Source organism: Marmota marmota, unplaced genomic scaffold (assembly GCF_001458135.2).
Source record: "Marmota marmota marmota unplaced genomic scaffold, marMar, whole genome shotgun sequence".
In the NCBI taxonomy this organism is placed as follows: Eukaryota; Metazoa; Chordata; class Mammalia; order Rodentia; family Sciuridae; genus Marmota; species Marmota marmota.
In genome coordinates this window covers 374942-401377 of record NW_025999987.1, presented here as the reverse complement: position 1 = coordinate 401377, position 26436 = coordinate 374942, and the positions used below count along the sequence as shown (strand labels likewise).

The 26436-nt window shown below is 40.4% G+C and overlaps 1 protein-coding gene across 8 annotated transcripts; it reads right to left on the bottom strand.

Annotated features, from left to right (window-relative positions):
• Positions 1 to 2421: 2421 nt before the first annotated feature.
• Positions 2422 to 25181, bottom strand: Trim40 (tripartite motif containing 40). 8 transcript variants are annotated; one of them, XR_001505905.2, is made up of 5 exons: positions 20018 to 21137; positions 7648 to 7743; positions 6931 to 7140; positions 6363 to 6625; positions 2422 to 5555 (listed from the first exon to the last, which is right to left on the bottom strand). XR_001505905.2 is itself a non-coding variant. In XM_048806046.1 (5 exons), the coding sequence occupies exons 1-5, from the start codon at positions 20360 to 20362 to the stop codon at positions 5489 to 5491; spliced, it is 741 nt and encodes a 246-aa protein (XP_048662003.1). In that variant the 5' UTR covers positions 20363 to 21137; the 3' UTR covers positions 2422 to 5488. The 8 variants fall into 8 exon arrangements, 5 of the variants coding, with proteins under 5 accessions (XP_048662003.1, XP_048662004.1, XP_048662002.1 ...); XR_007348764.1 differs by having other exon boundaries at positions 6363 to 6566; XR_007348765.1 differs by having other exon boundaries at positions 6385 to 6566.
• Positions 25182 to 26436: the final 1255 nt, after the last annotated feature.

The following is a 26436-nucleotide window of genomic DNA, read 5'->3' as shown; positions in this document are numbered from 1 at the left end:
CCAGCTCTCTTCATCTTGTCTTCTTAACAAAAAATGTTAGAGTTCATTTATTCATATTCTCAAGGAACATTTATTGTGGGCTAACTATGAACCAAAAAGTGTAGGCAGCCACTGGCGATTTGAAATAAAAATTTTTAAAAAAGGGCTGAGGATGTGGCTCAAGCAGTAGCGCACTCGCCTGGCATGCATGCGGCCCAGGTTCGATCCCCAGCACCACATACAAACAAAGATGTTGTATCCGCCGAAAAACTAAAAAATAAATATTAAAGAATTCTCTCTCTCTCGCTAAAAAAAAAAAAAAAAAAAAAAAAACAACAACTCATCCTGTATCTGAAGGAGCTCTGGGAAGACACAGAGACGTAAAGACTATATTTTGGCACACTATGGTGGCTTCTGTGACAGGGGTTCAACTTGGGTATTATGGAAGCTCAGAGGAGAGGGTGAGTCAGGGATAGCTTTCTGAAAGAGGTGGGTCTGAAGGAGGCATGTGTTAAGTGAGGAATGGAGGGGAGGAAGCACCTTAGGAAATGGGGACAGCAGAGAACTGGGTAGATGGGCTGTGACTCAGGGGGCACTAGGTCATCTCCATAACCTCATGAGCAGACATGCATCATCCCAACCCAACACCACTCACTGCCCCTCCTCCTGGTGGTGTCACTTTGGCTGAGACGAAGGTATACGGCCTTAGGAAAAAGATGACAGGGGAGGCTTAACCATAAACCATAACCCAAAGACCACATTCAACCTCTGGGGGGAAACCATCCTCCTTATCAAGGTGAGGTCAAGAAATAAGGTGATGGAAGAAAAGGTCGGGGGATGAACTGGAGGACCTTTGCCCCTTAGCCTAAAGAGTTGAGGCTGCTCTAGGAACAGACAAAAGGCTACATATGAAAAATGGCGTGAAAAAGGGGAGATTAGGGATATGGAGATGAGCAGATTTGGAGTACAGAGGCCTGTGGGAGACTGGAAGCCTGGTGGTAATGGAGGGACTGTGGTCATGCTGGGTCTGGGAAGTCTAGAATTGCCCCTGTACTGATTCCAGGACAGATATGGCTGCCTAGAATTTGGAAAATGATATCTGTCATCCCTATGCATTATGAAAATATTTTTTTAACTGTACTGAGTGATGGTCCTTTATTTTCTAATTCTTGATGTTGTATTTTATTCTGCTTACACATGCCCCTTACTCTGACAGTCTGTTTAACATTTGTTTACCCTGCCCTTACATAAACTTCAATTCCTCATGTCTTCCTACTTGGTCCTCCATGAGAAGGTGCACCACTCAGGGTGCTACCTCAAAGGCAGAGGGCACCATAGAGTTAGGTCCAGGCTTAAAATTCCCCTGAGAATTCTGTTGTTCAACCTCGGAGGAGTAGGTAGGAAAGTCATGGTGATCAGGAGCCAGGTATTCAAGGGGGGTTGAATGGCTTCTCCTGAGTGTTGTATATTCTCAAATGTTGTATATTCCCCAAATAATGACACACACAGTATCTATATAATGATAAAACATATCACACCCCCAAACCTGGGATTCCACTAGAATGTAGGATTATATATTTTTTGTTTGCTTCTATTGGTTATTCCTGGGTCTTTAAAAATGAATGAAATGTTAGATGAAGCCAGGTGCAGTGGTGAACACCTGTAATCCCAAGGACTTGGGAGGCTGAGCCAGGAGGATCCCAAGTTGAAAGCCAGCCTCAGCAACTCAGTGAGACCCCGTCTCTAAATAAAATTTTAAAAAGGTCTGGGGAAGTGGCTCAGTGGTTAAGCACCCCTGGGTTCAATCCCTGGCACCAAAAAAAAAAAAAGCAGACGATGAGCCTACTTAAATATGTGTATGAAGGTCCAGGCCAGCCAGAGGGCTTCACAATTATGTTACTTAATCTTGGTAACTCTGTGAGTTACCCATTTTGAAGCTAAGAAACCAAGGCCTAGTGAGTTGGTTATTTCTCAGCAAGAGATCTTAACTACTAGGCTTTACAGCCTTGTTCAAAAGCAGATGCCTGGGGAACCTGGTGAATATGTTAATACTGGCTATGCTCCACACAGGCAATTTGGATTCAGAAAAAAAAAAAAAAGGCTTATATTTCTTAAACTGGGGAATAAAACTGCTGGTGAGTGAAAATACTCATACTGACCTGCTCCTCCTTTAAGGTAATTACTTACTTGAAATTTATTTACTTTTGGAGGAAGTAGATAAATCCCAAAACAGTGACCTTACAATAAAGCACCCCAATGAACTTCCATGCTCTGCTTCCAGAAATCAGACTCTGGGTTCCCTCCCCAGGAAGTAAGTGCTAAAGTCTAGAGACCCATACTCTAGTGTCACACACTGTGACATCCGCAAGTTTACCCCAATTTTTTTTCACAGTTTGCATTACAGCAGACCTTTCTCTTGCAAAGAAAGGAGGCCCACTCCAATTAGTTCAGATAACAGGAAAGTTTATTATAAGAATAGACATCAAAATAAGGAAAATGAGATTTTCCACCATTATTAAGGCTTCACAGAAGCTCTTGCAAGGGTTAGGGGATTGGAGAACAGTACCAGTTTCCATAGGAAGAACTAGAAATTTGAAAAATGCTGATAAATAAGAACAAACACAGCTCACTTTGACCAAATGCCATAATAAATATTTTAATATATTAACTCATTTAATCATCACATCAACTCTATGAGGTAGGTACTATTGGTAAGATCCCATTTTGCATGAGAGAGAACTGAGATGTGGAGGCTGAGTATGGTCCCACATCAGCTGAGAGTGAGCAGCTGCTCAAGCACTGGAAATCAGGTGGTTTGGTTCCCAGGCTGTGTTCATGGTCATCATGCAATTACAAGCCCAAGAACTGGTAGGAAGGAGGGTTCAGGTCCAAGGAAGTGTAGAGACAAGACCATTCTGTAGTCACTCAGCAACAGGGTCATGAACACTTGCTCTCAATATCTGCTGTATGGCAGCTTGGCTGCTGTCTGCAGTAGTTTCCCTGCCAACTAATGATACTATTATCAAAGATCCCTTTTGAATTTCCAGGAGAACCTGATGGTTTCAGTGAATCACTATTGTCCCTCTTTGACAGGTTCTTCTCAACAGGCAACCCATAGACTCAATCAGCCAACCATCTGCTGACCAGATACCCACCCTTGTCCCAAACATCTATGGTTCCATTGGAAGAGGTCTAGAGGCCCTGGCAGGCAACTGCAGCATAATGACCTCTAGTTTCAGTCTCCTCCCACTCCTCCACTTCTGGACAGGTTCTCTCTGTGACATTAACCCATTAGAGGAGTCAGGGATTGTTAGCTGTCAACTTCAGGGGTCTTCTTTCCTTGGCTGCTATCTTGTTTTTAGATGTGGGGTCTTAGGTTTCTTGAGATCAACACCTTCTTGCCAAGTTACTACACTCTTGTTTTCCTGAACATCTACACTAGGCTCTTTCTCCTCTGGCCTCTCTAGAATCCCCAACTCGCTGCCCAGTTCATCTTGCACAAAGGATCCAGACTAGTTACTGCAAACACCACTTTCCTTTTCACTCCCAACTTAAAAGCTTTTGATGGCCCCCTACATCTTGCTCTCATCCATCTCACCTGTTTGAGGTCTGGTCTCCCCAGTTCCTGAGCATTCCAGATGAGCAGTCAGTTTCCTCATGTGTCTACAGTTGTGTCATGGCTTTTTTCTACCTCTATACTTTCATTCAAGTGATAGCCTGACCTGGAATATTTTCATCTTTCTCTCCAACCTGTCCAGGCCCCACCTCCCCCATGAAACCTGCCCTGACTCATCCAGCTTCACTTGTTTCTCTCTTGCAATTCCCAAGCATTTAACATCCACGACACTTCATTTAACCCAGTTACACACTCTCTTGTAGCTCCTGGATGGGGAAGTGGAATTTTTTAAAAAGTAGTGGAAGTAACATACTTGATGTTTTACACTGTGGGAGACACTGCAGCAGACACTGAGCATGCACGATGGAGTTTAATTCTTACAACCACTGCAGGCCACAGGTACCATTACCCACACTTTAAAGGGGGTAGTACTGATGTTCAGAGAGGCTAAGTGACATGTCAATGGCCACAGAGGCATTAGGTTTCAGCACTGGGACTTAAACTCAACTTTGACACCCAAGTCTTCACTCTTGGCAGTACAACATGGCACCTCCTTGAGGCCATGGCTTTTTTAAAAAAAATCCCTAAGTGCCTAGTACAGTATTGACTCAGCAAAGGCTTAAACAATACTGGTTAAAAGTCAATTGATGGCGGGTATGGTGGTACACACCTGTAATGCCAGTGATTTGGGAGTCTGAGGCAAGAAGATGGCAAGTTTGAGGCCAGTCTCAGTAACTCAGTGAGACCCTGTCTCTAAATAAAAAATTAAAAGGGCTGGGGAAGTAGCTCAATGGTAGCACATCCCTGGGTTCAATCCCCAATACTAAAAATAAAAATAAAAAAAGCAATTGATGACTCCTTTCATACATGGAGGATCAAGTTATGCTATTAATTCACTCATGCCTCCATTTACAGTTTTATTATGCACCAACTATGAGCCAGGCACCAACAATTGAGAACATAGAGTAATATCTTTGCTCACCCAAAGAAGTGAGATACATGAATAAGTAATTAATATACAATTATATTAGTTATCCATTTTCCATTAATACTACCATAAGTTTACTACCTTAAACAATCCATATTTATTGTCTCAGTTTTTGGGGGGGTCAAAAATTTGGGCATAACTTAACAGAATGTTCTGTGTAGGGTCTCATAAGACTGTCATCAAGGTGTCAGCTGAACCAGGTTCTTATCTGGGAGCTCAAGTGGAAAAGAATCTACTTCCAGTCTTACTCAGATGTTGGCAGAATTCATTTTCTTATAGCTGGGAGACTAAGGGTCCCTGTTCCTACTGGTTAGAAGGTAGATCCTCCCACTTCAACAGGTCAGCAAGTAGAGCTTCTAGAGTTGAGTCTGCTAGGAAGGAGGAATCCTAAGCCAAGTAACATAGTACTAGAGTGACACTCCACCATCTTTGCCATTTTTCATTGATGAGAAGCAAGTAATGATTCCCAGTCTACTCAGGGGAAGGAAGTCACACAAGGGCATGAACACCAAGAGGTGAGAATCATGGGGATCCCCCCTGGAGTCTGTCTACCATGACAGTTGGATGGTACAAAGAACAGGTGCTACTGAAGCTCAGAAGAAATATTCCTCCCACAAACCTGCTGGGATCCATGTACTAACGTGGCATCATCATTGGTGAGCTCATGCCACCCAGATACCTGGGTGCTTATTTTAATACCATTGGTTTACAGGCAAAATGGAGATCATGTAAGTGGTCCTGGAGATCATGGATCTGACCTCCACAGTGAGAGCCATAGCATGAACCTCATTCAGGAAGGAGACTGAGTCCAAGTGTCAGAGATCCAGGCATCAGATCATGGCTGTAGGGATGACGAAATAGGTATGTGTTCTGGAGATGGCAGACCTGATGATGCACCAGGAAGATTAATTGGCCACTGGACCAGCTGGAGCAAGCAGAGAGAGGAGTTCATCTAGATTCTTTGGAGTAGTCCTAGAAACAAAGAAATCCTTGATAAATTCATATATTCTGTAGAATCTTCCACTGTTAGGTAGTCACTAGCAATGAGCAGTGAAATGCAGGCAAGGTCACAGGTGTTTTTTTAAATTACTTTAAGTTTTTTCCCCCCTGGGACCAGGGATTGAACTCAGAGGCAGTCAACCATTGAGTCATATTTCTAGCCCTATTTTGTATTTTATTTAGAGACAGGGTCTCATTGAGTTGCTTAGCACCTCACTTTTTCTGAGGTTGGCTTTGGACTCCTGATCCTCCTATTTCAGCCTCCCGTGCCACTGGGATTACAGGCATGTGCCAGTGCACCTGTCTTTAGGGTCCTTCTTTAAACTACTTCAAAGTAGAAGAGAAAGCAAAGAGTAGTAGTTGATTTGTAGAAAATAAACAAGCAAAAGGAGCTAATTGGGAAACATGGCAAGAGAAAAGGATTAATGGAACTAACTCTTACAGGGTCCATTAATGTTGACATAAAACTCAGAATTATGGCTTTAAGTGTCTCCAATTGTCTGGGAAGGAAGATTCCTTTAGTGAGTGCACTAAGGTAACTTCTGACAAGCTATTGACCCCAATGCTCACATTAACATGGGATTGACTTGTAGATGAAACCTTCCCTAAAGAGGATGGCCACTATGGCAGTTTCGGAGAGGACCAACTAAGGTCAGTAACTCCACTGCCCAATGTGAAGGAAGAGTTGAACACTTGATTTACAAAGAGCACAGAACATGGTCCCCAGTTCTCCTGGTAAACAAAAAACAATAATAAAATTGGGGACAGCATTATCCTCACTTTTCTTTTACTTTATTTTCACCTCACTTTGACTTCTAATAAAGTTCTCTTGCATGACTTTTGCTGTCTGACTTTAAATCTTCTTTCATCTGAACACAGCAGCTGACGTTTGGAATTTCAACTCCCTGCTTTCCTTTGACACCACTGGCCATGAAGCATGAAGGCAAAAATGATGAAGTCCATGTGCACCTCTATGTGATGAGTCTGTACATGCAGGAAGAGAAAAGGGATGGCTCATACCTTTTCAGTAAGTCACTGGCAGTCTAAAAGAGAGAAAGAGAGTGAGAATCACAATCAGGTCTCAGGTTCCTGACACCTCCAAATTCCCTTCCAAACTTGCTCTTGAAGGTCACTCTGGGGGCCACCTTGGAAGCTGCAGGGGATTATACCCTCCTTCTACACCTTACCAGGCTGAAGCAGCAGGGTGTGAACTTGGACAAACACCACCACTACTTGCCCCTATGTACAACGTGAGTACTTCCTTTACATCTCCTGGAGGGGTGCTGTAGGTGGGCTGCATACTATTCAGAGAGAATCCCAGTGTTGGGGATGTGCCTCAGGTACACACCGTCAGTGTATTGGCATCCAACTCCTTGGCTGTACTCTCCAGATCAGCAACCAGAAGGCTGATCTGTGCTATTGCCTTGGAGAGCTCAAGGATTCTGGCCTCTTCTGCTGATGTGTCCTCCAGCTGCTGTTGAGGGATAATATCCAGTTGTCCCTTGTTTTGGTGCTGACTCACCAGCTCAGGCTCCAACTTGTGGTTTCCACAGTCTACCTGAAACTCCAGAAAACGGACTCCCTAAGACTCAATGTCAGATGGCTCCCTCCTGGCCCTCCACAGTTGAATACCTGAGTAAGAATGCTGATTCCTCAGTCCTCTTCCCCTGGTGGGACAGCCTCCCTGTGTCACAGGCATCACAGAGGCAGCTGTGTTTCTCATAAAGAAAGACTATCCAAAAGAAAGGAAACTTCCCACCTAGGGCTCTTGGGACAGGGCCCTTGGTTGGTGTAGTAATTTTCACTTGATGTCTCTTTTGATTGTCACCAGAGAGAGTAAGATTGATTTTCAGTTAATATAAGTCACATGAAAGTCAGAGGGCTTATCATGCCCCAGGTCACTCCACTAGCCAACCCTGAAGCCCAACCCAACACCCAGGTATTTAGCCTCAGCAACCTTCCATCCCCTTCAGGCTGCTCAGGGGACAGACATCCAAAACAGGAAGAGAGGTGCCTGAGGACTCTCCAACACAATCCCTCCCTCCTAGGATTTGGAGAAACCCACCTGCAGAGCCTGCAGCTTCTCCTCCTCCTGAGCCTTGAGCCGCTGAAGTTCTCCAATGTCCTTTCTGAGCTTCCTGAACCGGCGGGTGAGTCGTTCCTAAAGAGAGGGGCACAACTGCTCGTCAGACAAGTGGTAAGGGCGTACCCACTGGGGGAACCCCACACAGCAGGTATGGTCCTGCCCAGCACGAGGCTAATGTAGCGTTCTGCCTAAAAATAGTAGGTACCTTTGAAACAAGGAACTTGAGAGTTTATTTAATAGAAAAATCATGGGAGAAAAGTAATGAGTAATTTTTTTAGTCTAGATCCACACAAAATAACAGATAGTGATAGAACCATTTCCACTTGAGTTTAGGGTGCTCTTCTCTCCAAATATAAAAGTCATATGACAATTTTATATATGTATATAGTATATGTATACATATACATGTATATATACATATATATTCACTTTAAATTGATACATAAAATTGTACATATTTATGGGGTGCCATGCAATGTTTCAATAAATATTGTGTAATGTTCAAGTCTGGGTAAGCATACTATATACTCAAAGATTTATTTTTTGGTGATAATAACATTTAAAAATCCTTTGTTCTAGCTTTTTTTTTTTTTTTTTGAACCCACAGGCACTTAACCACTGAGCCATATCCCCCATCCTTTTTATATTTTATTTTGAGACAGGGTCTCTATAAGTTACTGAAGCTGGTATTGAACTTCAGTCCTTCTATTCAGCCTCCCAAGTTGCTGGGATTACAGGCATATGTCACTCCACTTGACTACTTCTAGCTTTTTTGGGAAACACTATACACTATCATCATCTACAGTCACCCTACAGTATAACAGAATTCCAGAACTTCTTTCTCCTATCTAACTATAACTTAGTACTCATGACCAACTTTTCCTCATAGTTAGTCTTCTGGTGCTTCTTAGCATTTTACAGTAACAAGTGAAACCAGGCTGGAGAGAATTGCCTTAAAGAGAAGAAGGAAAGCTCTGGTACCATTTCTTATTCCTACCACATCCTGTCCCCAGGATGGATAGCAAAGCCACTTATTAAGTACAAACTGCCTATATCCTAGGCAGGCATGTGCTCCCTCTTTCAATCTTAAATCAGAATCTAGATGGGTCACTGTATCCCTGAAACTATGGATATAATGAATGATTTGAGTTTTCTTTTTTTTTTTTTTTTTTTAATTTTTCAGTATTGGGGATTAAACCCAGGGGTATATGACTGCTGAGCTACATTCCCAGACCTTTTATTTTTTTATTTTGAGACAGTGTCTCTCTAAATTGCCCAGGCAGAACTCAAACTTGAGATCCTCCTGCCTCAACCTCCTGAGTTGCCAGGACTGCAGGCGTGTATCACCACACCCAGATATGATTTAAGTCTCTCCAAAAAAAAAAAAAATGCGTTTAGCCAGGAAGTAGTGGTGCACTCCTATAATCCCAGTAGCACAGAAGGCTGAGGCAGGAGGAGCACTAATTCAAAGTCAGCCTCAGCAAAAGCAAGGTGCTAAGCAACTCAGTGAGACCCTGTCTCTAAATACAAAATTGGGCTGGTGATATGACTCAGTGACCAAGTGTCTCTGAGTTTAATCCCCAGTATCCCCTTCCCAAATTGCTTGTAGGTTTTTTATAACCCACGAGAAAAGCAAAAGTAAACAAAACCGGTATAGATATCAATAGAGGTGAGTATTGAACTGGAGGAAGGGGGGATTGTCAACTGAAGACTCTGAAAACATTCTTCTCATAATCCCTTGTTCAATTAGTACAGAATGCATTTGCCCTACCAAATTTAAAAAAGAAAAATTATTTGCAACTATAGTAATAAAAACAGTACTGGTGCAAAAAGAAATTTAAAAAAATGAAAGAAAAGAGAGAGCTCAGGGACAGACCATATTCATACAGGAATTTTAAAAAGAAAGAACAGTGCATATATTAGCAGGAGGAGGAACAGAAGCTATAGAAGATGGTCCTGGGAAAACTGGCTTGTGATAACAAAGAAATAAAACCAAGTCCCTATCTAAAAAACTGCAGTATGAAAGGTGAAAGTGTAAAGTTAATAAAAAATAATATTCACATATAAAGTTGTGAACTGAGGGGTAGGGAAATAATGCCATAAACAAACACCCCAAAGCACAAACGATGGGGAAAATGTTTAATTTGATCACATCAAGATTAAACATTTCTGTTTAATAACAACACATGGACAAGATTAATAGAGAAATGACAGATTGGATTGAGGTTTGGTGGCACACACCTGTAATCCCAGCTACTCAGGAGGCTGAAACAGGAGGATTGTAAATTCAAGGCCAGCTTCAGCAACTTAGCAAGACCTGTCTCAAAAAGGCTAGGACTATATAGTTCAGTTATAAAGCACCCCTGGATCCAATCCCTAATACTGAGAAAATGAAATAAAATACAATATGATAAAAATAATTCAATACAATATAATACAATACAAAATGTCCTAACAATATTTACAAGTGCTCACATGGGGCCTATCATAATTGTTAACTTGACCTAGACTGGCCTACTATCTCTTTCTGCCTGCTTCAAGACTAAAAGACATCTACCAGCCTCCATGACTGGAAACACCAAATAACGTGAAGAGTGAAATGAAGTGGCACTGAGAACCTGGAAGATCTTCACCTATTCCCAGAAAATACATGAATACTCCTCCTCTGTATTAGCCTATCCCTCTCCCTTATTATTCCTATCCTATATCTGTAACCCCTCAGCCTTCTGGAGTTGAGTAGCTGATTCATGAGCTAAGCTCCTTCTTCACCATTCTTCGGCCACTGAACAAAGCCTTTCTTTCTCCCCAACACTGTCTCTCAGACATAGGTTTTTCTGTGGGATGAGTCTTGAACCCATAACCCAGGTAAGAGGTCAGCTAGAGCATTCTGGCAAACCTGTCACTGGGTACTTCCTGCAGGCATTTCCCAGCAGAGGCAAAATTTTAAAACTTAAGGCAATAACTGAGTGTCACTGTCACTCACTGGCCTTGCAGGGGAAGGTGACAGGCTGAGAAGGGCTGTGGAATTGCTTGTGTGAGCACAAATGTTCAGGTCTTAAAAATCACAAACAGCCTTTGCCCTTCAATCTGCTCACTTCTGCCCTCACAGTCAAATGTCTATGAGCAGTCAGTCTGTCCTCGCCATTGTCCATCCTGATGGCCCTACATTCCGTGGCCATCTGCCTTGGTTTTTCATCCTTCTCTTGAAGCTCCTCTCTCCAGGGTGACCTGTGATCTCCATGATGAAGTGAGAAGACTTCTCAGCTCTCTTTTTTTGTGGATGGCATTTCCCTCTCTTGTCCCACCCTGTCCTTCCCAGCCTTGTGCCTTCTCTGTTTCTGCATTTCAAAATCCTATAAAAAGAACCCTGATGGGAGGTTGGTTCCTTAACCCTTCCCATCTTAGATTATGTCCTTAACTTCAGATTATGATGAGTCATAATTCTGAAACCAAATCTTTTTTTCTAACAGTTAATCTCATATTTCCAATTCAGCTAAGTATTTCCTGTCCTGCTAGTAACTCAAAAAATCATTTGGAGAATTCAGACTAGTCACCCCTTCCTGGGCCTCTTCTACAACCCTTTCCCCTTGGCCTTCGTAATTCTGTCATTGTACCCACTGTTCTGCCTGCCCTTCTGTCACATTTTACTTACTTTTTTAAAAATATTTTTTAGTTATAGATAGATGCAATATCTTTATTTCATTTATTCATTTTTATGTGGTGCGAAGGATTGAACCCAGTGCCTCACATGTGCAAGGCAAGCACTCTGCCACTGAGCCATAACCCATCCTACATTTCACTTTTTATCTGTGCTTCTCTTCCCTTCAAACTGCTCCTCTTTGACAAGATAAGCCCAAACTCCACCCAGCCTCTAAGGCTCTTCTCTCTGTGATAGGACAAATTGTAACTTAGAAAAAATAATTAGATTCCTATACACTTTCACCAAAATATATCTTGGGTATTCTAAGTTATCCAAAATATACATTGAAAAATATTCATTNCTAAGCTCTTCTCTCTGTGCTGGACTCCTATTTACATTTCAGTCTCTCTCTCTCTCTCTCTCTCTCTCTCTCTCTCTCTCTCTCTCTCTCTCTCCTTCCTGCACACCCTCTGCACTGGCCAACAGGATTGCTTGGGGCTTTCTGAACACACCCGTGAAGCCCCACCTCATTATGGTTTATCTCTTATTTCCTCTTGCCAGAAATACTGTCTTTTTCTGATGGTCAGAACCCATTTTCCAAGTTCAGTTTTAAAAGTCAGAGTCTTATCTTCTGGCAGTTTAAAATTTAATGAAGGGTTTAAAGTCAACTTACTGGCACTGTGTAAATGAGAAAAGAAAGCAGAGATAACAGCAATAAAGATAAATGCATGAAATGATGGAAGATTGCAGGTTATATAGATGTATCATTTACAATACTCAAAATGGGCAAGGTGGAGTTCTCTGTTTCAAAAAGTATGTTTTCATTCATTTTTGCAGTAAAATAATATTCAATGAGAGTATGTCATATAAATTAGCCACTTGTTTGAGTTTAAAAAGCAAATTTCTACAAACATTTACTACCCCTCGGCAGCCAGCATCCTGCCAGGATAGTTTCCTGCTCAGAAGGTGATGAACTACCTGAGAAAAAGAAAGTCTGGAATAATTAGTAAAGAAATAAGAGCCAGAGCCAGAAAGTGGATTCAAAAAAGGGGAGCTCCGGAGAGGTCCTCCAGTCCCAGTTGGAGCTAGCACTGAATGACTAGAAAATGGCTCAGGTTCTTTATTTAAGAGAGAGTACATCAAAGGCAGGGATAAGGTTTCAGCTTGTGGAGTCTTGCTTCGCGATGGCTTGCAGTCAATAGGTTGATTGGCCTCTTGGCAAGCCACACCCATCTCTGAGAGGTTGTGTGGCTGCGTGGCTCCAGCAGGGTCACTCATCTCCGGTGCCATGCAGAACCTGTGACAGAGCTGAATAGAAAGTCACAAGTATCAGGCAATCTCAAACCAGAATCCTGGAGTTCCCAGATACCAGACTTTCTTATCCAATGGCTTCCATGCCAATTGGGTTCATGCACATTTCACTGGTGGCTTCTAGCAATTTACCTACCAAAAATACTCTTTAGTATTATCTTCTGGCAGTTTAAAATTTAATAAAGGACTTAAGGTCAACTTACTGGTACTGTGTAATGAGAAAAGAAAGCAGAGATAACAGCAAGAAAGATAAATGAATGAAATGATGAAGATTGGAGCTAGAGCTGAATGGCTAGAAAATGGCTCAGACATATTGGAATATAGTGAATAGTTTAATGCCTGTCTTTTCTTGAATGAATATTTTTTTAAGTTTGTGATCCTATAAGCTGTCAGATAAACTATGATTTCACAGTAAAAACGAGGGTGTTAAGCAGTGATGGAATATGAAAACCTAGCAACACTGAAATTTGTTCTCAAACAACTCAACTAATAACGTGTATAAAAGAAAATTCAGTTGACAGACAAAAAGCACCCATCCCCAATATATTAAATAACAACAAAAAACCCCACAACTAACTTTCAAAATGCATGCTTCTACAGAATAATATCATCCACATCATCATGCTCTAGAAAAGGTCAGGAAATAGACATAAAGGGTTTATGAGTAAAATATAGGAGCTCAGCAAAGACTCTCATTTGAATCTATAAGACCAAAAAAAAAAGCCAACATTATAAAATATAGATATAGCTAACTTCAATAGAATAAGGGCACCTCAAGTCAAAGACAATTTGATTTCCAATTCAGAACAGAGAAAAACACTTGGTGATACTTCCTGCTACTTGTCAAGAAAAGTAAATAAACTCTCAAAAGTCACGAGTCTTAAAGTAATCAAGAAATTTAATGCAATGACCATGAAAATCCCAGGGAGCACTCTAAAAAACAAAGAAACAGCCAGATATGGTGGCATACACCTATAGTCTCAACTACTTGGGAGGTGAGGCAAAAAGAATGCTTGAGTGCCAAGTTTAAGACCAGCCTGGACAGCATAATGAGAACCCCATCTCAAAGAAAACAAAAGCAAAAAACTTACAAAGGTGATATAAGAACATTCTTCTGAAAGGAGAGTCAACAAGATTATCAAGTCTCAAAAAATTTTTCAATGGCAAAGATACTTCTAGATTTAAAAGTAAACCATGAGACCAAACATATCAAAACTATGTAATAATAACATTAGTACAAAAATAATAATCAATGTAGAAGAGTGAAAATTTTCCATTACATTGTTATAAGAACTTACTTTATGTCAAATCAGAAATAACACATAAATGTGGAAAGGACTCACTATTATAGAAATGTTTGCAGATGACTGGATACAAGAATTTTAAAAATTAACATGGATTTATCCGTCACACTATACAGTATATTAAATAAGCTTAAAATTAATAAATCTTTAAAGATAAAAGAGCAGCATAATCATATTAGACAAATTTCTGAGTATTTAAGATAAGGAGATTTTATTTCTATGAAGAATAGAAGTGATTTTAAATATAAAATTTCTAATTTTTTTGCCCCCAAAATACAAGAAAAAAAGAAAAGAAAGAATAAAATAAAAAATGTAAGCTAAACATAACTAATACAGTTTATTTTTCAAAAGATTAAGTACTATGAGGTGATGATACAGAATTTATGTCCTGATTCTATGGGGAAATGTAGAAAGTGACTCTTCATAGATAAAATAATCTCACCACCTTCCCCCCTGCCCCCAGCATGTAGAAATCAAGTAAAACAACTGAAGTCAATGTTTCACACTTATTAAACCAACAAAATACATGAAAGTGCTAGACACCATCATTGGTCAGTCAGTAAGGAAACAGGTATACAAAGAAGACTTAGTGGCATTACAGACTTTTCAGCCTTTCTGGAATACAGCATAATTCTTTTTCAAAGGATATAATTTATGCCAGGCATGGTGGTACACACCTGTAGTCCCAGAGACTCTGGAGGCTGAGGCAGGAGGATGGCAAGTTTGAAGACAGCCTTAACAACTTAGTAAGAGCCTGTCTCAAAAATTAAAAATGGGCTGGGGATATAGCTCAGTGGTAAGCCGCCCCAGAGTTCAATCCCTAGTACTGACCAAACCAGACCAAACCTGTTCTGTAAACATTAACAGGTGCACACAGGGCCCACCATCATAACTTCTACCGAAATAGACTCAACTGTCTTGCTCTTCCTCTCTCTACTTTTCAGGAACCTCCTTATCCTTGGATAAATTGTATATCACCTTTTCCTCAGCTGTCTGTCCTCAAGCAGCCTCTTGGAACATCTTAGATCACTTGTTTCAAACTGCAGACGGGTGTTCCAGCCAGCCAGCCAACTCTGTGCAGGTTCTCTCATAGTTCACTTGCCTGAATTATATCACCCAAACTATCCTCTCTTTTCACACCTTTTGCATCCCCACCTCTGCCACACTGCTGATGTTCCTGCTTCTTATATTATTGAGGAAATAAAAACCAGAACACCCAAACTGTCTCTAAAACTTAAAAACTACTTATACTTAGAGACAGCTTCTTTTGTCCCCTACAGAAGAAGTGGAAGAAGTGCCCTTTCTCCCAGCCCAGGCGTCTCTTCTCTGCCACTATCTAAAGGGCCCCTGGGTCTCTTTCAATGCAATCTACATCATATCTTAAAAAGCTCTTCTCTCAGCACTGGGACACGATTTTCTGTTTTCCTCCTGTCCTTCCGTGACTCATCCTTGTCTCCTTTTCTGGGCCCTCCTCTCTCCTACATCCTAGTGATCACCTTTCCCATGACCTTCCCTGAAACTGATTTTCTCTCAAGATTCCCTTCTAAGGATATTACATCAATTCCCTCAGATGTAAATATCATATTCAAGCCAGGTGCAGTGGTACACACCTATAATCCCAGCAATTTGCAAGCCTGAGGTAAGTGGTTTGCAAGTTCAAAGCCAGCCTCGGCAACTTAGAAGACCCTCAGCAACTTAGTGAAACCCTGTCTCAAAACACAAAATAAAAGGAACTGGGGAGCTGGGCATGGTGGTGTATGCCTGTAATCCCAGTGGCTCAGGAGGCTGAGGCAGGAGGATTGTGAGTTCAAAGCCAGCCTCAGCAACTTAGCAAGGCACTTAGCACCTCAGCGAGACCCTGTCTCTAAATAAAATATTAAAAAGGGCTGGGGATGTGGCCCAGTTGTTGAGCGCACCCCTGGGTTCAAGCCTCAGTATCCAAAAAAAAAAAAAAAAAGAACCAGGATGTAACTCAGTGGTAGCATGCCCCTGGGTTAAAGTTCCAGTACATAACAAATAAGTAAATATCACCTTCATTCCTGCTCTAGATTCTGAGAATATAACCCCAGACTCTCTTTGGAGATAAAGAGTTGATATCCAATTACATATCTAAGATCGCTACTATGGTGTGTCTCAACTTGGACTCAACTTGTCCCAAATGAAACTCTTGATATTTCATTCAAACCTGTTCTCCCCATTCCTTATCTGTCACATCATCCCTTTGGTTTCTCAAACCAGAAACTCATGAGGTCATCTTTGATTCTTTGATTTTTTTCCTCACCCCAATTCTCACCTATCAATAAATCCTAACAATTCAAACTCTGATTATAAATTCTTTAAATATAATGAGACCTTCCAGACTTGGGTCTCTGCATATATTCCCTTTCCCTCAGCTTTGCACTGGTCCATTTTTCTTCCTCTAGGCCTTAACTTCAATGTCATCTCCCCTAAGAGACCCCGTCAGACCACACTAACATAGTCATGTGTTATTCTCCATCTCAGGGTCTTGTTTGTTTTCCTCCTAGATCACAAAATCATGTAGTTTGTTTCATTTCTTATTTGTCTGTTTTCCTAAGTGAAGGCTCATACCTCATCATACATAAATTCAGAAAGAACTCACTGTGTTTTCCTTAAGTGAATAAATATTGTTGGCATTTATTTGTTCTGCAATTCCTATTACTGTTTAAACATGAATTTGAAGACAATGATCATGAATCATCTGGTACTTCCTACAACAGCTAGCATGACATTCTATACAAAGTGCAAACCTGGGTAAATCATTTAGTAGATGAGTAGATTTCTCCCTCTCGTGCCTGTGGCTCATTAGCCAGTGGGAAGCTCCTCCCCACACTCCTGAGGACACCATACCTGGAAGGTGCAGAGCTCTTTGCCTCTTCAACTTTCTGAGCTATTTCTCTCTTTTCTATAGTCACTCCCAAGCTGGAATAACTTTTTTCTCATTTTATATCATTACAATAGTCTCCAAAAATCAAGAAGACTTTGAAAACTCAGTCTTCATCATTTCAATAGAAAGATACTCATGGTATACAAATACTACCTGGATTGGGGTGAGGCAAAGGTTGGTAAAAATAATTCTAGAGGAATTGACAAAATAAACATATGAATATCCACAAAAATTCTGAAAAATAAGAGAAATTGAAGATCTATCCGACATTTAAATATATTACAAGGTGGAAAGTGGGAGGGAAAGGTTTTGATTCCCATGATGGCCATCATGCAGTTTCAGTTATTTAAAGTTTATAACTTGCCTATAATCCCAGTGATTCCAGAGGCTGAGATGGGAGGATCTCGGGTTCCAGGCCAGCCTTAGCAATTTAGAGAGGCTTTACACAATTTTGCAAGACCTTGTCTCAATGAAAAATAAAATTGGTCTGAGGATGTGACTTGGTGGTTAAGCACCCCAGATTCAATCCCTAGTACCAACAATAAAAATATAGTTTGTATCTGCCTAGCAATAGTATACTTATTCTTAAAGAGATTAATGCACAGATTAGCAGAGGATAGAAATTAAATGGAGACCATTTAACTTTGCCAACCACATGAAGTAAATATACATTTATGGCATATTACAAAGTTGGCATTCAAATCAGTGGGAGAACTATATGGAATATTTATTGGTTCCTAAGCAAACAGGAGTTGAAGGGTGGACTTCCTGGATTGAAGAAGTATCTTGGGTTGAAGTATCTTGGGTAAGGATTGAAGGAGAGAATGGGAATGTGTCAACAACAGAGTACCCTGGAACAACAGGAACCTGTTTTAAGAACATGATGCCAACTATGAGCAAAACTTAGACAATCATTAAGAAGAGAGAATTGTTCAATTTTCATATTCCAGATGGTAACACAGGTTTCTCTAGTAAATTAGCACCTACACAAAAATGCCCGTTCTTCATCAACATTCTAAATCAGGTGACTTAAATATCTGGCAAGAAAATACCAACACAGGGCTGTTGGTAAAAATCAGCAGTGGAATGCTTGTTTAGCATGCCCAAGGCCCTGGGTTCCATCCCTAGCACTGAAAAATGAGAAAGAGAGAGAAAGGAGGAAGGAAGGAAGGGAGGCAGGGACCAATGCATGGGAAGAAGATGGAGCCTGGCAAGAAGTATTGAGACAGCAGAGAAAAGAGAGGAGCCGGACCACAAAGGGAGAAAATGGAAAAGGAAGCACAGTGTCTAACAAGGAAAGAACAAGACAAAATTGGTAGGAAATTTTATAACATGTATTCTTCAAATGTCATGATACCTGTAGGGGAAATCTAGCTCCACCAGTCAAGCAATGTTTTATGAATTTAAGAACATTTTCAGAATATAAACATATTGCTTGGTTTTAATTCACTCACCAAGCCCTCTAAGAAATCAGAGTTTTACCAAATACCTTGAACTCTTAGTGATTAAGACTCAAAAGAACAACAACAACAAAAAGATTTAGGAGAAAAATTTTTTTAATGTGCTCTAGATGTAAAACAATTATTTGCTGTAGAGAAATTATTAATGAAATGTCGTAGCACCTCTCAAGCTAGTTTTCTAGCTGAATAAGAGAGCGTAAGTAATTTTATGGTATAAAAGAACTCTGCTGCTTATTATTCTTTCCTTCATGGCCTAATTATAAAATAAATGATTTTAATATTCTTTTGTTTCTACAAATACCTGTCCTGAATTGAACATATAGTAGGACTTAAGCCATTTTTATTATCAGAAACTGGTACTAGCATATGTTTCTTTAATTTGAATTGGTATTACTTATGTTTGGTATGATATTAAAGTTGTCATTTTTGGTTTTCCAGAAAATGGCTTTAAAACCATAGTTTTATTTATCATAAAAATTTTCTATATCACTATTTATTTTGGATTATGTTGTAATGTTATACATATTTGTAATTTATAATGCATGCATAAACATTTAAAAGTAAAGAACAAATTTACAATATGTAAAATGGTTTTGCATACAAACAGGAATATAGAGAATAATAAAACAGAATAGGATCAAGAACATATGTAAGTAAATATACATTTATGGCATATTACAAAGTTGGCATTCAAATCAGTGGGAGAACTATATGCAATATTTAATAAATGGTGATAGGACAAATTGTAACTTAGAAAAAATAATTAGATTCCTATACACTTTCACCAAAATATATCTTGGGTATTCTAAGTTATCCAAAATATACATTGAAAAATATTCATTACAACATTGTATACAACCTCAAAACAAAATAATAACTTGAAAATAACACAATGTTTGTCTATTTATGTTACATTCAAAAAATGAATACCATACAATTGTTGAAAAGAATTCAGAAGATCTGGATGTACTGATGGGAAAAATGGGAAAATGTCCAAAATATTTTTTTGGATGATAAAGACAAGCTACAGGAAAAAAAATCGTGTGTATGTGTGTGTGTGTGTTTTCAAGAGTGCATTTGTACATACAGTTTTCTGGAAGTATACACAAAAATCTAACAATGATTACCTCTAGGACTGACAATGGGGGTAGGCAGGAAAAATGATTTTGAGTTTTGATGGTATACCTTTTGGTGTTGTCTGAATTTAATACCAAGAGGTTGAAATTTTTCTGATAAAACATTAAGTAAGATAAAAATAATCATGATGAGAAGGAGAAAGTGAAGAAAAGACAAAGGGGGAAGAAAAAGAGAGAATCATATATTAATATCCAAGTTTCAGTATACTTGCAGGATAATTGCTAGCATAGGTAAAACTTGATTTCACTTCTAGCCAAGTTTCTAGTACTATCAACTAGGGAGTATATAATCTTAGTACTGAACAGGCTTTACATTATCTGGTACAACTTCATTCTACAGATGAGCACACTAAGAGTGGCTCAGGCTTCCTGGAAATCTGCCATTACAGGGACAGTATCACCTTTAAGACAGCCTCACATTAAAGCTTGAAAGTCCAACATCAGCAGCAAAATATACACGGAAAAGCAAAGACAAAGATATAAAATAGAATGAAGCAGAGGGAACAAAGGTGTCAGTTATTGATCCTCTCTGTAAGGTGCCACACACAGAAGCAAATAGCTCAGGGAGCCATGGCAGGGGTGCTCAGCCTTACCTTGTAGTGACTGATGGCATTTTCAATGGTCGGCTCAGAATGAGACTGGTGTTCAGGGGACTCCAGGCATTCCACGCACAGTAGACATTTGCTCTTCTCACAGAACCTCTGAAACCTCTTCTGGTGCTTGTGGCAGATGTAGCCTTCCCCCAGTACCCTCTCAGAATAGGGCTTCCGGCAGAGGGGACAGCAGAGAGCCCCAGAGGCCAAGGCCTTCTCCATGTGCTGGGCCAGGCACACACGACAGAAGAGGTGTTTGCAGTCCGTGCTCACAGCCTCCTTCAGGTGTTCTTGGCAGATGGGGCAGACAGCCTCCTCCTGTCTGTCCTCTTGTAAGGAGACCATGGTCTCCAACCTGTCCCACCAGCCTCCCACTGGGTCTTCTGAAGAATCCTGCCACACTTGATAGCCCTAGATGAGAGGGCTCAGCTGGAAGGAGGCAGCCCTGGACAGACCCAAAGGACACAGCTCAGGCTCCAACTTCAGGCAGTTGCCCCCTTTCCATCAAAGGAGACAGTTCTGGCCACCTAAACCATGATTCTGAATGAGTTTCAGAAATACCTCATTAGCTTTGCTATGCATCCTGTGGTTTCCCTATATCTGCTACACTTGAAATCACTATTTCCATACAACTCTAAGAAGCAGGTGATTCAAAAACTCTTTTATTTCTCTCCCCCCCGCCCGCGTTTTCTCTTGAGAGCTTTCTGTGAATATTTATACAGTTCAAAATTAAATGACCAGGATGTCATTGTCATGGCCAGAAACAGAACCACCATAATTTATAAGTTGAAAGTCTTCTCTGATTTGCTGTTGGTTGCCAGGATTCGGCAGGAGTTCAAACTGTTCTCACCCACAGTAATGTACTGCCGTTGATACAGCCAACCATTTATAGCAGCATGTTGTCAGCAAGTCATTTTCCTAACTAGCATCTTTTCCACGGTTATAGATGCCACATAAAAGAGAAAGAGAAAGAAAACGGGACAGAAAGCAGAAGAGAGACTTGTGTAATGTTTGAAGCCATCTTTTTCTTTCTTTTCAAATTATCTCCAAAGATGACCCAAAGGAAGTCTCTGCCACACCACTTCCCTTAAATATGGTGTGTTCACTCTCATCTTGCCTAACTTCCTTCCCCGCAAAAGCTCTTTTATAATCCTACCTCAATTTCTCCTTTTTGATTTCAGGTCATTTTCTCAGGCTCCAGATCTGGGGAGAAGGCCGGCCGGGTGAATGGTTCCTTCTTAAATCAGGCCAATTATATATGCTCATGGGTCAGTAAAACTGGGGGAGAGGTGGAGCAACTCACCCAATCTTAGAAACACTGAATTACCAGGGAAATGAAAGTCCCCGTGACCTAGGGTAACTGGAAGAACAGGTGGACTTTAGTTGTTGCAGGGTGTGGCTTGTTTGCTCACGGGAAAGAGGAAAGTCTTGGTGCTTTTAATGCAAATATTACAGAAACTGACAGTCAACTCAGAATGGAGGCCACCAGAATCCCAGCTTATGGAACTGTAGGATCCAGGTGTCATGAGACCTTGACACTTACTGCTGGATGATGCTGGAACATCAGTTGCCCACCCCACTGTCCTCCAGTAACCTTCCAGTCAGGCTGATCTCAGCATTGACATTGGGAGAGACACCAGCTGGTGCCAGTAATAAGGATCGCCGCTTGAGGCTTTTAATGATCTAAGATTCTTATTTGAAAACCTCAATCCATAGCCCCCTCCTTCAATCCTACTTTGCCACCAATTGCTATGTGGAGTTGTGTGGTATTATAATAAGATAAGTATACTTTTGGTCTTCATCCCTGGTTCTGGAAGACAACTCCTCAAACCCTTGTAGTTTCCTGAGTGATAGAAGTGACTGGTGTATATTTTGCTATTCACAATAGGACCCTTTCAACCAAACCTGATTTTATGCCAAAGAGGTGGCTCTTAAAATATGGGGCCAGTTACTAGAAAAGCCAATTATGGTTAGAGAGTTGGAACTTATAGCTCTACCTCCTACCTCGAGAAAGAAGAGAGGGTCCTGGGAACTGAGTAATCACCAATGGCCAATAATTTGGTCAATTATACTTACATATTGGAATATTCATGAAAGTCTCAACAAAAGGGTTCAAAGAACTTCCAGGATGGTAAATGCATCACATGCTGGGAAAATGGTGCTCACCAAACTCAGTGGGGATACAACTCAGCGGGGACACAAGATCCTGTGCTCACTTCCCTTCTGGAGCTTACCCTATGTACCTCTTCATCTGGCTGTTCGTGACTTCTTTGCACCAAATCAGTAATAGCAATTAAAGTGTGTTTCTGAGTTCTGTGCACGATTATAGCAAATTGTTAAACTTAAGGATGGACTCATGGAGAATTCCAATTTGTAGCCAAGTCAGCCATAAGTGTGGGTAACCTGGGGACCCACTACTTATGATGTGCATCTGAAGCAAGAGGCAGTCTTCTGGGACAAGCTCTTAACCTGTGGTATCTGTATTAACCACCGATAGTGTCAGAATTAAGGACATTCAGTTATGTCAGAGAATTGTAAAATTAGTTGGTGTGAGAAAAATAAATCCACATATTTGGTGCCCAAATGTTTAAACAGATTTTCTTTTAGGTTGATACCAAAAAGTCACTTTCTCAAGTCATAGTTCCTTGGCTTTCTTCTCAAAGGAGATGACTCCCTAAAATTTCAAGGTCACAGGTGGGGTGGGTAGCTTCCTCACTCCACACCCCCACCTCCTGACCATTATTTCTCAGACTCAGAGTAAGAATATCTGTCTGAAAGATCTCTGGTTGTCTACTCTGGCTCTTCTTTGCTACCCTTCACACACCTGTCTCCTTTAATTCATTGAGGACTTGGGTACAAGGATCACAGGTTTTTCCTTACCCCATGTCTTTCCATTATCCTAAGTACAAGACTATGTAAATGGACATCCAACACTGAAGTCCCTCAGTTCCTTGACCTGCCCACGTCTAATGACCTTCCCTTTTGCCACCTACCCTGTGACCACTCTCTGCACTTCGTTGGAATTCAGATTTCAGCACTTGAAATCACAAATCTAGGCATCAACCTTGTCCTGCTGCTCTCTCTGTAAGCTACTCACTGCCACACCTGTTCTTTAACCTCTAGTCCTTGACCCTCCTGCATTGGACATTTCTGCACAATCTCATGGGATAATGTAGGAAACAAAATATAGAAAAATGAAATAACTGTCCAAGGTCACAGTGGGGTAAATCTAGACCTGAGATTCATATTTGGATATCCGTTATCCCAGACCCATGGCTTCCTTGCCACAAAGTATCATCTCTCTCCACACCTTTCCTTGCCCTTGATAAATGAGTGGGTGAATGGATAGATGGATAGAAAGACTGGATAAGTGGATATATGGCCACATAGATGAAGAAAAATAGCATTTTATGCCAATGTGGACTACTGATCATATAGTAACTTTTACTATAGTTATTTAGGTACTTGTTTTTCCTACAGGTTTATTGAGCAACTTAAAGGCAGGAACCCACTATTTAGTAATACTAGCTTGTGTATGTGTAAACAAATATATATGTGTAAAATACTAGCTTGTGTATGTGTGTGTGTATGTGTGTTTGTATGTGTGTGTGTGTGTGTGTGTATGTGTGTGGTGTTAGGGAATGAACAGCTTTATGCCTATGCTGTACCAACAGAGCTATACCCCCAGACCCCTGAGTAATATTAGCTTAAGAAAAAAATTGTAAGTAAGGCTGGAAATTTATGAAGTAAGGGTTTTTACACACAATTACCTGATAATAATTCACAGAAGACTCTGCCAGACCCCAAGCTTTCACAAAAAGTACTTCTACAAGGACATCTACCAAGCAATTGTTTATTTAACCTTGAACTGATGTTACTCAAGTTATTTGCCATTATGGCCAAGAAACAATGTTTCAAAATATCTGATGTAATCTTCATTTTTGAAAACTTCAAAAACTTCCCCTTGTCTCAACCTCCTTGAATACACCCATAGTTTGCTGGCATGCACAATCCCATTGCAGTGCTATTCCCAAATAAATATCAGTATTTGGGAGAAAATATGATTTTTAAAATTTAGATTGACAATCCTAAACTTGAATTTCAGTGATATTTTCTCAATTTACATCCAAACTTATGATTCTGAGACCTTAGTTCAAGTAGTCCCCTCCTTGTAATTCTCTTTTCCTTGGCTATTGGTTCCCTCTCACCTCACCCCTCTAATCATCCGTAAAAGGTAGACTACTCCAACCTTGTGCCATGAGGTGTAGCTAAATGAACTTCCAAGGCAGAGGCCCCGGGTTCATGCCACCACTCTGTCTTTTCCCACCTGAGCCTCAATGCCATTCAGATTCTTTTTTCCTTGTCTTGATCTCCTTGAGTTTAAATTCCTGCACATCCTTGGATGTCCCATCACCACTTCAAGTTCAATGTACCTTCTAAATTATTCCTACCTGGATTTTAACCTGCCACTCTGCCCAGAACAGGAATAGAGAGGGTGCTTCAGCTGAGTGCTTTTGGTAGCTGACTCTGGGTGCAAAGTAAGTGGCACTGTCTCTCAAGATGGAACATGACTTCTTCCTTTCACCTCTGGAAGGTAGACTGCTGCTGCCATGACTTGAGAGCACTAGGATATTTCTTTTAAAGATGGTGGCTTAAAATTGGCAGTGTAATTACTCAGAGCAAAATATAATAAACACTGGAAAGGATGTGGGGGAAAAGGAATAGTTTTATACTGTTGGTGAGATTGTAAATTAAATTAGTACAACCACCGTGGAAATCAATATGGAGGTTCCTCAAAAGACTAAGAATTACCAAATGACACAATATAATTAAAAGTCAGCACACTATAGTAACACATGCATACCCATGTGTATAGCTGCACAATTTATAATAGCCAAGTTATGGGACCAGCCCAGGTGTCCATCAACAGATGATGGGTAAAGAATGTGGAACATATACACAATGGAGTTTTACTCAACCATAAAGAAAAATTAAATTATTGCATTTGCAGGAAAATAGGTGGAACTTGAAAGCATTATCTTAAGCAAAATTAGTCAAACTCAGAAAGTCAAGAGTCTTATGTTTTCTCTCATATGTGGAAGCTGGAGAAGAAAAAATGATGGGGGAATCTCAGAGAGACCAGTAGAGTAGAAGAAGGGGACAAGGGGAGGGAGAAGAAGAAGATAAGGGAGGCACTGGAAATGAAATTGACCAAATTATATTGTTATATTTTGTGCATATTCAAATATGTAACAACAGATTCCACTATTATGTATAATTGTAATGCACAAAAAAATAAAAGAAAAAGAAAAATATCTGGCTGTGTAAAATTAGTCATAAAATATGCAGACGGGGCGGGGGTGGAAGTAGGAGAGAAAGAACATAAAATTGTATAAGAGGAAGAGGGAGCCAGGAGAAAGGCAGAACCTACAGGGCAGCAGAAGGCAAGGGGACTGGGGACAGTTTGCCAATGAGAAATGTCATGTGGGAGAAATGTCAAAGAATGGTGAAGAATGTAAATGCCTAATACAAAATCTTAAGTTATCTGCTCTGCAATTTTGTCCTTTGATGAAAGCCATCCTCTAACCTGGAACTCAGTACCACCTCTCCCTTAAATCTCCAGGAAACTGTCAGTTGATATAATATACACAACTACTTGAGTAAGAAACAACATAAGTGTGGTGGACCACACCTGTAATCCAGCGGCTTGGGAGGCTGAGGCAGGAGGATACAGAGTTCACAGCCAACTTCAGCAACAGAGAGGCCCTAAGCAACTCAGTAAGACTCTATCTCTAAATAAAATACAAAATAGGGCTGGGAGTGTGCTCAATGGTCGAGTGGCCCTGAGTTCAATCCCTGTTATCCAAAAAAAAAAAAAAATTAACATACGAGAAATTACAGATTTCAAATATTTTCACCAAGAAAAAAAAACAAGTAAACAAACCCCCAATTAACCTGAAATGTATTGAGGCAGTTCATCATCCACAGGTTGAGAAAGAATCTTACAAAACATCTGCTCCTAAGAACAGCCAGATGGACCAGTATGGACATTTTGCTTATAGAAGTTGTGGAGAGGGATGAATCTACCCTGAGTGGAATGTATACAAGTGGTTGACTTACTGTAGGCATAAAGTTAGACACACTTATTTCAACAAAATGATGAGGCTACACAATTAGACACTTCCTTATAATATGGGAATTTATGAGCTGCAAATTCCAAACTTACTGAGGCATTGAGAAAAATCAAAAGGCGTAAGCAAGTGCAGAGAGTGATGTTCGATAAGGCTATGAGAGTCAGCCTGAAGTAAGACTTCAGCAGAGGAAACTTCAAATACAATTCTGATTCAAGTAATTGGGTGTGCAGAGAAACAAGTACCATGAAGTTCATCACTTGCCCTGGCTATTTCCAAGGCCCCAGG

What these genes read in the sequence shown, in the direction of transcription:
- Trim40 (XM_048806045.1), bottom strand. Translation starts at nt 20,362, where the DNA reads ATGGTCTCCTTACAAGAGGACAGACAGGAGGAGGCTGTCTGCCCCATC. An exon ending in ATGCCATCAGTCACTACAAG is followed by an intron (nt 12,617 to 20,017) that starts GTAAGGCTGAGC and finishes CTTTCTATTCAG; the next exon opens with CTCTGTCACAGGTTCTGCAT.